Source organism: Barbus barbus (genome assembly GCF_936440315.1).
Source record: "Barbus barbus genome assembly, chromosome: 19".
In the NCBI taxonomy this organism is placed as follows: Eukaryota; Metazoa; Chordata; class Actinopteri; order Cypriniformes; family Cyprinidae; genus Barbus; species Barbus barbus.
In genome coordinates this window covers 8,829,212-8,843,458 of record NC_136747.1, presented here as the reverse complement: position 1 = coordinate 8,843,458, position 14,247 = coordinate 8,829,212, and the positions used below count along the sequence as shown (strand labels likewise).

Sequence of the window (14,247 nt, the reverse complement as noted above, 5' to 3'; positions counted from 1 at the left end):
CCCGGCGTCCTTGCCCGACGGCCGTATCGCGGGTGCAGTGTCGGCCGGACTGCGGGTCCGGCCGCTCGCGTCTCTGGCGGCGGCAGGTAGTTCCCTCTACGCTCCCTTTCCTGGACCCACGAGGACACCAGCGTGCATGCACGGGGAAGAGACCGGTCTCTCGAGGAGAGGCGCGCTCGGCGTTTAAACGGCGGCGGTGATGAGGCTCCATTCACGTCAGGTGCGCCTCATCACACGCCGCCAGCCCTGCGTGTTCAGCGCCCCTCCTCTCTCACACACCCACTCCCGTCGGGAGCCTGGTGAAGGGCGGCGAATACGGGACGGGGTGGTGATGATGGACAGGGGGGAGGCAGCCGACTCGTCACATTCCCCCCCCCAAGCGACATCCCCGTCCGAGGGTCGCCGCCCACGCAGGAGTGCTACCTTCCTCAACCAGGCTCCAGCGGTCGGAGTGGGCGGGGCAGGGATTCCTCTCCGGGCAACGCTCCCTCTCGCACCGCGCCGGCGCCGGGACAGAGAAAGCGGGTTTTAGTTGACAGCCTCAACCAACCACGGGGTAATGATGACAAATAGACAGAATGTCACTTACCCCATTGGTGGCTGGGAGGCTGTCCCCGTCCTTCCTCCGTCCCCGTATGGGCTCTACGGCTTCTTGCGAGCGAGAGGGGATGACGTCATCAGATGTTGCCCAACTGTGCTGTCTAGGCTCCGCCTGCCCGCATTCTCCACCACTGTGGCGGGAGGAGCCAACGACAGACACAGTGGGCGTGGCGTCAAGCCTCGGAGAGGTTTTTATTAAACAATATTTAAAATAAAGTGTCCAAAGGGGGAAAAGTGTCCAAAATAAACAGGGATCTGGTGTCCTCGTTGTGCTGCGGGGCTCGTGAAGGAGGGCAGTGTTCAGGAGGGAAGGGTCCAGGTAAGGGGCGGAGTCCGGCGGCCGCACGCGCTCCCGTCTGGAGGTCCCGGGGCGCGGGTGACGGCGGCTTCTGTGGCGGCTTCGTCCAACTCCTTCATCCCCGGGTGCTCGACGGGATTCCACGGCCCGGCGTCCTTGCCCGACGGCCGTATCGCGGGTGCAGTGTCGGCCGGACTGCGGGTCCGGCCGCTCGCGTCTCTGGCGGCGGCAGGTAGTTCCCTCTACGCTCCCTTTCCTGGACCCACGAGGACACCAGCGTGCATGCACGGGGAAGAGACCGGTCTCTCGAGGAGAGGCGCGCTCGGCGTTTAAACGGCGGCGGTGATGAGGCTCCATTCACGTCAGGTGCGCCTCATCACACGCCGCCAGCCCTGCGTGTTCAGCGCCCCTCCTCTCTCACACACCCACTCCCGTCGGGAGCCTGGTGAAGGGCGGCGAATACGGGACGGGGTGGTGATGATGGACAGGGGGGAGGCAGCCGACTCGTCACAGTATATAAAGTCAAAACTTTCTAAAGTCTCAATGTTAAGAAACAAATCATAACTAACTTTTTTTTATTTTATTATTATTTTTACTCTGAGGCAGAAACTGTCTTTCTTAAATCTCATATTTGTCTCCTAGAGTTTCATACTAGATTTTTCAGTGTCTTAAACTGTGCAAAGGTTCTCAAAAGTCTGAAATCAGAAGTGCATCACTATGAAATAAGCTAAATAAATAAGCTTTCCATTGATGTATGGTTTGTTATGATAGGACAATATTTGGCTGAGATACAACTATTTGAACATCTGGAATCTGAGGGTGCAAAAAAATCTAAATATTGAGAAAATTGCTTTTAAAGTTGTCCAAATGAAGTTCTTAGCAATGCATATTACTAATCAAAAATTAAGTTTTGATATATTTACAGTGGGAAATTTACAAAATATCTTCATGGAACATGATCTTTACTTAATGTCCTAATGATTTTTGGCATTCTTACTATGTGTTTTCAGATCAATACTATCACTACCACTCGCAAACCACGCATAACACACTGTAGGCAGCGCAATCCTAACAACCTGCGCACTTTGCCTATGTCTGCTAATACATTACTTTCTTTTTATATTGGTCTCTGGAATTGTCAGTCTGCTGTTAGTCTCGCGTAGCCAGACCTTCAGACTGACGGCAGAAGGTCTGGAATAGATGGCCGCGTTCATTGGCCAAGGCCCACACATGAGGTCGTTTGACCGACATGTCAAACAACCAATCATAGTTCGTTTCGTTTAGCGTCACGTTTCAGGGTGTGGAAATGTCGCCACAATAACAGACCGGTGTGTGAAACTCTCGGATGTATTTTAAAGATTCAATGCCGCGAATTTTAAATATTCCACATACTTTTGAAAATCCAGCGTTTAGTTGACTCTGATAAGCGTTCGTCATCACATTTGTAAACACGACGGCTTTCTTCTTTCGTGAGAGGGTTTGGCGCCACGGCATCTTTGTTTCCCGGGCGGATCGAAAATAAACGCGACACTCGCGTCTCCCGGAAATCCGGTTTGATTCAACCAGTCAGATGACGACTTCGACATTCCTGAAGTGTTTCCAGAAAAGTGTGCCATATGCATCAGACGTTTAGCCAACGGTCTGTGGGCGTGACGTATGAGGCTGAGACTAGTCTGCTGTCAACAAAGCTGATTTCATTACTTCCATTACTAGTCATTCAAGGCTAAACCTCATGGCCCTGACAGAGACCTGGATCAAACCAGAGGACAATGCTACACCTGCAGCATTCTCCAATAATTTCTCCATTTCCCACACCTGCCGTTTGACTGAAAGAGGTAGAGGTACTGGTCTGCTCATCTCTAATAATTGGAAATTTACTCCTTTACCATCTCTGAGTATCAACAGCTCCTTTGAATCACATTCGGTTACTATTACCTACCCTCTAAAAATACATTTTGTAGTTGTTTATCGTCCTCCAGGACCACTAAGTAACTTTGTGGAACCTTTCCTGAGGATGGTACTCCCTTAGTTATAATTGGAGACTTCAACATCCACCTAGATAAACCTCAGGCTGCAGACTTCCACACGCCTCTTTTGACCTCAAGAGAGTTAACTACGGCTACTCACAGATCAAGCAACCAACTGGACCTTATTTACACACGACACTGCTCCACTGTTTATGTGCTGGTTGCTCCACTGCACACCTCGGATCACTTCCTCCTCACTCTTAACCTCAACATGATTCCTGACACAACACATACCCCTCCATATTTCACTTTCCGACGTAACTTACTCTCACTCTCACCCTCCCGGCTATATAGTATGGTTTCATCTTCGCTTCCTCCCCCTAAACAGTTATCATCTCTTGATGCTAACAGTGCTACTGATACTTTCTGTCCCACTCTGAAGTCTTGTTTAGATACTTTCTGCCCCTTTTCTTCCAGGTCAGCCCGTACCACCCCTTCTGCCCCTTGGCTATCTGACATTCTCCACGAACATCGTTCTAAGCTCAGGGCTGCAGAAAGGGTATGGCGCAAATTACAAAATCCTGCTGACCTTAATTTATATCGATCACTCCTCTCTTCCTTCTCTGCTAATGTCTCCATTGCTAAAAGGATATACTATCATGACAAAATTAACAATTCGCCTAACTCTCGCATGCTCTTTAAAACATTTTCCTCCCTCCTTTGCCCTCCGCCTCCTTCATCAACTCTAACAGCTGACGACTTTGCCACATTCTTCATTAATAAAATTACAAACCTCACTGCACAATTCTTCACACCACAATCTGTCAAACACATCTTACCAGCAAACATACACCCGTTCACATCCTTCTGTCCACTCTCTGAGGCAGAAGTCTCTAAACTCATCCTTTCCAGTCATCCTACTACTTGTCCGCTTGATCCTATTCCATCTCATCTCTTTCAAGCCATTTCTACTGCAGTTGTACCTGCACCCACTCACATCGTTAACACATCCCTTCACACTGAAATTTTTCCCTCAGCATTTAAACAGGCTCGTATAACCCCACTTCTTAAAAAAAACACTCTTAACCCAACTAATTTAGGGAACTATAGACCGGTTTCCCTTCTACCTTTCATTGCAAAAGCACTTGAACAAGTTGTGTTCAACCAAGTCTCTGCCTTTCTCACACAGAACAACCTCCCGGACAGTAACCAATCTGGCTTCAGAAGTGGACATTCGACCAAAACTGCCTTTATCTCAGTTGTTGAAGCCCTAAGACTTGCAAGAGGGGCTTCCATGTCTTCATTACTTATCTTGCTGAATCTGTCCACTGCTTTTGATACGGTCAACCACCAGATCCTCCTGTCAACCCTGTTGAGAAAGGGCATCTCAGGAACCGCACTCCAGTGGTTTGAGTCTTATCTCTCAGATAGGTCCTTCAAGGTATCTTGGAGAGGTGAGGTAACAACATCTAGTTACTGGGGTGCCTAAGGGCTCAGTTCTTGGACTACTTCTCTTTTCTGTCTACATGGCATCACTAGGTTCTGTCATTCAGAAACATGGCTTTTCATATCACTGCTATGCTGATGACAGTCAACTCTACCTCTCATTCCATCCTGATAATCCGACGATAACTGCTCGCATCTCAGCATGTCTAACAGACATTTCTTGCTGGATGAAGGACCATCACCTTCAACTCAACCTAGCTAAGACAGAACTGCTTGTAGTTTCAGCAAACCCATCACTTCATCAAAATTTCACCTTCCAGTTAGGCTCATCAACCATAACTCCTTCAAAAACAGCCAGAAACCTTGGAGTTGTGATTGATGATAAGCTGAATTTCTCAGACCACATTGCTAAAACTTCCCGGTCCTGGAGATTTGCTTTATACAATATTAGGACGATCAGGCCCTTTCTCTCTGAACATGCAACACAACTCCTTGATCAAGCTCTTGTTCTGTCGAGACTTGACTATCGCAATGCTCTCTTGGCAGGTCTTCCAGCCAGTTCCATCAAACCTTTGCAATTACTCCAAAATGCCACTGCAAGATTAATTTTTAATGAGCCGAAAAGAACGCACATCACGCCTCTGTTCATCAATTTGCACTGGCTACCAATAGCTGCTCGCATTAAATTCAAGGCATTAATGTTTGCCTACAGAACCACCACTGGCTCTGCACCCCTTTACCTAAATTACTTCAGACTTATGTGCCCTCTAGAAGCTTGCATTCTGCAAGTGAACGACACATTATTGTGCCATCCCAAAGAGGCACAAAATCACTTTCACTGACTTTTTCTTTAACTGTTCCCATCCGGTGGAATGACCTGCCCAACTCAATCCGAGCAGCCGAATCCTTACCCATCTTCAAGAACCGGTTAAAAACACATTTCTTCCATTTGACCCTCTAACTCGAGCCCTCTTTATTCTAATTCTATTTTATCTATCTGCCTTCTTTTTATAAAAAAAACAAACAGAACAAAACACATTTGACCCTCTATCAATTGCATAATTATTCTCTAACTGCTAGCTTTTCTTGAAAAACTAACACTAGCTTTCTTTATTCTATTCTATTTACTTGTTTCTTATAAAAAAAAAAAAAAACACTTGGTTTCTTTTTTCTATATTCCATCTAGTAGTTTTCTTAAAAAAAAAAAAAAAAAAAAACCTTTCTAAGTGTACTGCGTTAAGCTAACCAAGACTTGTAATAGCACTTGCATGTTGTTGCTCTTTTGTTGGTTTTGATTGCTTCTAATGTCCTCATTTGTAAGTCGCTTTGGATAAAAGTGTCTGCTAAATGACTAAATGTAATGTATGTATGTATATATATATATATATACACACACACACACACACACATACATATATATATATATATATTTATATATATATACTGTATATACACACACACACACACATATATATATATATATACACACACACACACATATAATATAGGTATGTGGATTATTATATAGAATTACTTATTTACTATATACTGCACAAGGGATTTTATATTATTTTTTATTTATTTGTATTATGTTTATGTTTCCACCTAAGAAACTATGTATATATATATGTGTGTATATATATATACACACACACACACACACACACAAATATATAATATAGGTATGTAGATTATTATATAGAATTACTTATTTACTATATATTGCACAAGGGATTTTATATTATTTTTATTTATATTATTATATTATGTTTATGTTTCCACCTAAGAAACTATATATATATATATATATATATGTGTGTGTGTGTGTGTGTAGTTATCTATCTAAGGAGTTTTATATTATTATATTATATATTGTTTATAATGTTTAGATGCAGATTTGTTTATATTAACATTATTTATTTAAAAAAAAAAATTTTCCACTCAAGGAATTCCACCCAAGAAATATCTGAAGAATCAGAGTTGACATTTCAGTGAAGCATAACCGTGCGAAAGTCTCCTGAGCTATGAAAGAACAACATCTGAGCGACACATTTTCGTCTGGGTGTCTAATCAGTCATCTCTGATTAACTCATATCATTGAACCTGCTACGCGCTGCATAGCTGGCATTATACTGCGTCTGTTGGATCTCCGTCAAGCCCACCACTCCCTTTCCTCTCTCCTCCCTTTTCCTCCTCCCTTCCCTTCCCTTCACATTCTTTTGAAGACTTTCTCTTCCTCTCTTCGACACAGACTCTACAAAGTCAGTAGTACTAAGTAGTACTACACTCCCTCTCTCTCTCTCTCTCTCTTCCTCCTCCTCCTCTCACACGCTCTCTCGTGCGTGTCTCAGTCGCTCTCCGCTGCTCAGTTCATCATGTTGGCTGGAGAATGCTGCGTGCGGCAGCGCTCTCTCTCCTGCCCTGGCGCGGGACGCATCTGTCCCACCCGCTGCAGCTGAGTACTCTTACAGAGGAGGACGAGCCGGAACGGCAGCAGCAAGAGGAAGAGGACGAAGACGAAGGCTCCGGGGTCCAGACGGACCCCATGTTCCAACAGACAGTGTACCTGCTGGAGGGTCCGGAGGACATGGTGGCGTCGTCCGGGGGGCTGAAGTCTCCAGACTGGGTATACGAGTCCTACTACCGTATGAGCCAGCAGCATCCGCTCATCGTGTTCCTGTTGCTCATCGTCATGGGAGCATGTCTAGCTCTACTCGCCGTGTTTTTTGCCACCGGACTGGTGAGACTCTGTTCGTTATCCACCTACTCTTCTGTACTTTTCTGTCTTGCATTGGACCACGGTGCTTCTCAGGTGGTTCTCAACTGGTTTTGCTTCAGGACTTTGCATTCGACATCAAGTTGGGACTCAACAGTTGAGCCCAAAACTGAATTTCTGAGGTGTCTAACGCTTTTATTTTACCTTGCTTAGTTTTGTCCATGGTTTTCAGGATGAGGGTATGTTGTGTTAGCCACTCATATTGGCATCTGTTAAAATTGGCTGGCATCTACAAAGTTAGAGATGAATGTGTGCTGAAATACCGTAGAGTTTGATTAGTTACACAGACTTGATGTCAATAGTAAAAAGATTTGGGAAGTGCTTTCTCCTCCCTCTTAAAAGTTGATAAGCTTGTTTATTTTTCTACACAAACTATGCACAATTATGTTGTTAAATGCATTTAACATTGCATTTTCACTTCTGTTTGTAACCCCATCAGAAAAGACATACCAGTTGAGAACTGCTCATCATATTTCACCCAAAAATTGACATTGACATCATATTGTTATGAACTTGTATGATTTTCATTTTTCTGTGAAACACAAAAAGAGAAATTGTGAAGAATGTTCTGATCGCTCGTTTTCTTTACAATAAATAGTGACCTTTCAAGCTTTTGCCTTTCAAAAAAAGGCAAAAGCATCATAATATCGTTCCTAGTTTGTTGTAGTCATATGATACTTTTTTTGTGAGTAATAGACCAACATATAAGCCGTTCACAAAACCGATCTGAATGAGTAATTCATAAATTAGACTAAAACAGTTCACAAATTAAATTTTATATCACTAAACAGATTGTAGGTGGACTTTCGGTGTGTTCCTCAAACAAAGGTGTCATGACTTCAGTAGACTTGGCATATAAGTCATAAAAACCACTTGTAAGACACTTTTATGTCAATTTTGAAGCTTGAAGGCTTCAGTTCACATCCATTGTGATGTAAAAAGAATGAAAAGTCATTGTAAACAGGAAGACTGTCATACAGGTTTGGAACAAGATGAGGGCGAGTAAACAATGATTGAATGTACATTTTTGGGTGAGCTATCCCTTTAAAATGTTTTTGTTTTGTTCCTATTTTGGGAGGCCATTCATTTTCCTCTCTCGTCCCACAGTTGTGGTTGTGGTAGCGCTGCAGAAATGGGGATTTTTGTCTGTGAGAGAATGTTTTTACCTATGTGTGTGGAGTGCAGCACTCTCTTTGTGTCTACGCGTGTGTGTTTTTTTCTTTCCGTGGCAGATTGTGTGAATCTCTCAGATGAGAGGGCCATTTCTGAGAGCGCCACTTCTGCAACCCTCATTTTCACCTGCTGTTTCACTCGTTCTCTCTCTGACTCTCTTTCTCTCTCACCAGATGCTCAGTTGTCTGTGTTTATGTGTAATGGGTTTGTAGATTATTGCAGTCAGTGTGCTTGGAGTGCACTGTAAACCCTAAGGTTGCCTCAATGTAATGAAGTATTCTCTGTGTGTAATCTAATGTGGAGAACTTGAACCAATTCATTTAAGTTAACTAGTTGTGAGAAGACTATGATTTGGAATTAAAAACTCTATTGATTCTAAACTATTTACACGTTGCTCCCCATTAGAGGTTTGCGAAACTATATATTTCAAAACCAGCTGGTCTGTGGGTTACCTGAACAACTAGTCAACTAATTGTAGGACCTGCATAACTGAGATTTTTCTGGTTCACCTTACCCTAATCAGATGCATTTCTTGTCATATTTGCACTTCGGTTCAAAAGTATAAGGTCAGATTTTTTTTTAAATATTTCAGTATTCAGCATGAATTCATTAAAATCTACAGCACTGTATGTCGGCGCACTGCCCACAAGGCTATTGGCGTTGACATCCAAAGACCATTAACAAAAAAATATCACACTTTCCAAAAAAATATTAAGATGTACAACTATTTGTGAGGCAATGATAAGAAATGTTTCTTGAGTCAAGTCACCTTTATTTAAATGCTTTTATGTGCTTTTAACAATACATATTGTGTCAAGGCAGCTTTACAGTATTAAATAGGAAAATAGTGTGTAGTAATGCAAAAGGACAACAGTTAATTATGTCTCAATTTTGTCTCAAAAAAATTAATTTTCAGTTAAAGGCAGTACATCATTGAATTCAGTGATCGTCCAGCTCAGGTCAGTTCAAATAGTATCTGTGCAATCAAGTTGACGAAATTGCTGGAAATTAAGTGTCCCCAACTAAGCAAGCCAGAGGTGACCTTGATATGATTCTTTAGGGTCTTAATGAAAAGTCTATAACATACTTTGGTTAAAATTTCTCAATGGCAGTGTAAAAAACACATTTTTTACCCTGTCAAAATCAACTGTTTTTAATCAAGCCATTTTAGTCCATGTTGCTTTAAATGCTAATGACCTCTGCTGACCCCGCCCCTCTCTTCCGTGGGGTGATGAGCAGACTTTAAACTTCAGCCGCTGGCTAAACTGGCTAACTAACACATTATTAAGAAAGGAACCAAAACTCCATTGGTGACAGAAATGGAGAAAAAAAAAGGAGAAATCAGGCTCAGTTGGGGGGCCAGTTCTCCTCTGGCCAGACGAAACCAGCAGTTTAATTCCAGGCTGCAGCAAAGTCAGATTGTGCAGAGGACTCGTCTGGTTCCCATGGTCTTGTGCCGATGGCCATGTAGGTGACATGGTCTTCATTGGGGATTTGTCTCTGGGGCTCATCTAGTTGTCCTGATCTCCGCTGACATTCAGGGCTGTAGAGGTCATCTCTAGGTCCTGATCCACCATCTGGTCTGGATACAGACTGGATCCGGGGGACTGCAGTGACCATCTGATCTGGATACAGACGATCTTTTGGCTATGGTGACCTCGGAATAAGAAACAGACTAATATTAGCGTAGATGCCATTCCTCTTATGATGTAATGATGTAACAAGTGCATTGGTGTTATGGCAAGTGTTCCCAGTTCCGGTTGACCTAATTAATGCAGCTTAACAATCCTTTAATAGATTTGCATAATAGAAATGTGTTAGAGTGTTATGTGTAAGCCAGGTTAAAGAGATGGGTCTTTATTCTAGATTTAAACTGACAGAGTGTGTGTGCCTCCCAAACAATGTTAGGTAGATTATTCCAGAGTTTGGGCACTAAATAGGAAAAGGATCTGCCGCCTACAGTTGATTTTGATGTTCTAGGTATTATCAAATGGCCAGAGTTTTGAGATAGTAGCAGACGTGAATGACTATAATGCGATAAGAGCTCACTCAAGCACTGAGGTGCTAAACCATTCAGGGCTTTATAAGTTATTAGCAAGATTTTTAAATGTATACGATGTTTAATAGGGAGCCAGTGCAGTGTTGACAGAACCGGGCTAATATGGTCATAATTAGAACCTGTGTTTTCATGTGACACTGAATACTGGAGTATTGATGTTGAAAATTCAGTTTTGCATCACAGAAATAAATTATATTTGATCAAATTAAATGCAGCATTGGTGAACATAAGAACATTAAAAATGTAAAAAACAAAACAAAAAATTCTTACTGACCTCAAACTTTTGAACAGTGGTGTACATATAAAAATGGGAAAAGGATGAAACACAGGGGTTTGTTTGTTTTCTTCTTAACGCCATACCAGCATCTATGGCTATATTCATGGCAAGAACCAGTTAATCCATACACAAGTCTTATCTTATACACAAGTCTGTTATACACACAATTTGGGGGAGGGACAATTTAGAATCTTCAATTCATCTAACCTGCATGTCTTTGGGCTGTGGAAGGAAACCGGAGTACCCAGAGTAAACCCACGCCGACACAGGGAGAACATGAAAACTTCACACAGAAAGGCATGTGGTCTGAAACACAGGGGTCTCAAAATATTCAATCTATACGGTGTATCGCCTTTCCTAATAATGTGTTAGTTAGCCAGTTTAGCCAGCGGCTGAAGTTTAAAGTCTGCTCATCACCCCACGGAAGAGAGGGGCGGGGTCAGCAGAGGTCATTAGCATTTAAAGCAACATGGACTAAAATGGCTTGATTAAAACAGTTGATTTTGACAGGGTAAAAAATTTGTTTTTTACACTGCCATTGAGAAATTTTAACCAAAGTATGTTATAGACTTTTCATTAAGACCCTAAAAATCATATCAACTGGTGGAAAATGGGCATCCGATGACCCCTTTAAACGATTACTATTCATGACCACATAGCACAGCAACGTCAAGTGAACGTGTAACCGCGATAGAGACGATAGTCCCAAATCTCTACCGGTTAATTGTGTCTACCCATATATCACCCACACCTATTTCATATCTGGTTGCATTTTATTTTGTAAATTCTCTGGAATGGTGAGAATTCAGATTAGTGAAATAAAGCGCAACCCGGAGAAAGATCACCTACTGCATCACCTACTGCAATGACCTGTTTTTAAGGGAATTGATAGCTCAGTCCATCGCAGAGTTTTTGGAGGGCTGCGATCAACCCAGAACACTGTCAGCATGTTAATTAAAGCACCGCCACCAAAACAGAACAAATCTCAGTTCATCGACCTCGCTTATCAATTAGTCAGCCGTTTGTGACCATCCCTAGACCCCATTCTTTCAGATGGTAGCATTTACTGCCCAGCACGCGGGGACCTGCATCCTTCATTTACGCAGAGCTTTTGTGTGTGTGTGTGGTGACACAGCTCCCATCATGCTCCTGTGGTTTGACCGTGGGTATGTTGTTTTGAAGCGCTGAGGCTCTTATCTTGGAAACAGCAGTCTGTTTTACACAGGCTGGCTAATGGGGCCGAAAAATGTCACGAAACACAAACTTTGCTTTATCGCTGTTTCTCCGTCCGTTGTGCCTTTTTGTTTCAGTTCAGGGCAGGAAGTTCTGCCTTCCCCTCTTTGAAGGCTTATCTTGTTTTTTCACAGCAAATCTGTCTAAAGATTGTGTTGCTGCTGCACTGTCCTGAGAGATTAAAGATTGACGGAGTGCTGGTGGACTCATGCGATAACACGGCTGAAAACAAGAACAAAAGTTCACTCGATTGGAAAGTCACATTAATCAGGTGCAAGTGACAGAGCACTGGTTAACAAAGAAACCGAAAGAAAAGAAAAACATGTATATTGGTGTGAAAGAAATTTTCAAAACCTTGAGATTTCATTTACACAACTTTAGTTATATTGAATTTAATTATTATCAGTGGTTGACGAAGTACACAAATCAGGTCCTGATAATAAGTACAGAAATACAGTGCAATCATGCAATCATTTTCAATGATACTGATATATTTGTGCAATTTTTGAAGAAAACGTGATTGGTGCTTACTTGTGCAAGAGTAGTGTTGCTATATATTTCCTAAGGTGTTCCCAGTTATTTATTTATGTATTTATTTTGCCAGTCTTATTATCCTCCAAATGAAAATATAGAAAACAAGCCACTCTCCTCAATAAGCCATAGGGGTTGAGTATGTACTATTAGAACTGTGCTTCTGACGTTGGAACTTAACCTTACTTTGATCCAACTATTCACTTAAAAAGCATCTAATTGGCTTATTCTTAGCTAAAGAGAATAATAGCCCATCAGGCAATGATTTATGTGCTAAGTAACACATTTGATACCATCAGTGATAGTGAGACAAAAATGGACACTTTTTTCTCTCACCCTGATGATAAGCCTCTTACTAGCAAGATTTAATTTCTAATGGCTGCACTCCTTCCCATTCTAACCTCTTCAAATTACACTGAGAGCCAAATCTTGGAACAGACTATTTGGACATGAGCCACAGACCCGCATCCTCTCGATGCTTCGGTTACAACAGCAAACACAAACAAGCTCATGAACACATTCCTGATAAACAAGCCATTTAGTCGGTACATAAAGAAAAACCTCCCATTCAGTTACAGCTCGAGATCATTTGTGTAGCGTGTCATTGGGAGTTTTCAAGGAGGATTTGGGTGAGATCAGGGAGGGGCAACATGTAATAAAGCTGACGCCAACACTGCAGAAATATGATAATGTGGAGTGGGATGAAGCGGACATGCAGGTTGATCAATTAGATGAGTTATGGAGCCGACGGCGTCACAGTGAGCTGATCTTACCAGCTCATGCGATCATTAAGATTCGCTTATAGTGCCTTTGATTGAATTCAGTCGCTGACACTCTCCACAGCATCTGTAAAAATGTGTTGGCCTCTGCTTGGCTGAGTTAATTAGAAATGCAGTGTAAGATGAGCATGTCGTTTGTACTTGTGCTATGCTTTAATGCACACTTTTTTACAAACCAAATAGATTTTGAAGTGCTGCCATATATCACAGTCACCCTGTGCAGGAAAGTTGAAGAGCCCGATTAAGAGGTTATTACATGAAACAGTGGTTTCTGACATCAACAGAAAGCATTGGGACACTTAAGCCACACTTAAAAATGTACGAATGACATTGCATTAAGAACAAAACCTCATACCAAGTGGCATCTGCAACAAATTATGCTTTTCATTGCCGTTTCGGCTTTGCTTATAGGTCCTACGGTCATTTTAAAGGATATGCTGGTTCCTTAGTGCTTGATGACTAGAAAGTAGATTTTAGACCATTTTCAAGGAATCTTTGAATTGAATGCATCAAGCTAAGGAACACATTTCCTTACACCTTTATTAGATACAAGAGTATACATCTAAATCATTTTCAAAAGCATATTTTTAAATATATTTTGAATAAAATTTTGGGGCTTGTACCACATGACATTTTACAATCTAAACTAACCTAGCCTAGTCATAAAAAGGTCAAATGATCTGATTTTAAGAGGCTTATTGATCTTGACTCTTATTGGTTTATTGATTTTATCATGAAACAAAGAGGGTCTGTAAGAGTCCTGTCTATTGTACCTTTTTTATTGTTTTTCCTCCGCTGCATATTTCTACATGTTTATTGGACCACATAACATTGTTGGTCACACTACATAACATTGATCTGGTGGACTTTTTTTTTTTTCAAATATTAAAAGTGTAACAGTTTTGTTAAAAACTCTTTAACTTATTTTTTCCCAAGAAATAATCATTTTGCCAAACTGCTTCATAAGGATTCCTTAGTCAAGTATTTTTAAAATTAATTTTAAAATGTTACAATTTTTAAGTAAATTTTTTGTTAATTAATTAAAACTATGCTCATCTGTATTTAAAAAAAATATATAGATCCACACACACACACAAAAACTGTCATG

General features: G+C 41.7%; 1 protein-coding gene across 1 annotated transcript in view; it reads left to right on the top strand.

Moving 5' to 3' along the window:
* Positions 1–6,545: 6,545 nt before the first annotated feature.
* LOC306884875 (adenylate cyclase type 2-like) overlaps positions 6,546–14,247 on the top strand; it is a 69,545-nt gene continuing 61,843 nt past the window's right edge. Inside the window, exon 1 of the mRNA XM_079441103.1 lies at positions 6,546–7,051. Coding sequence (XP_079297229.1) covers positions 6,701–7,051 — 351 coding nt within the window. The 5' untranslated portion in view covers positions 6,546–6,700. The remainder of the gene's footprint in view (positions 7,052–14,247) is intronic.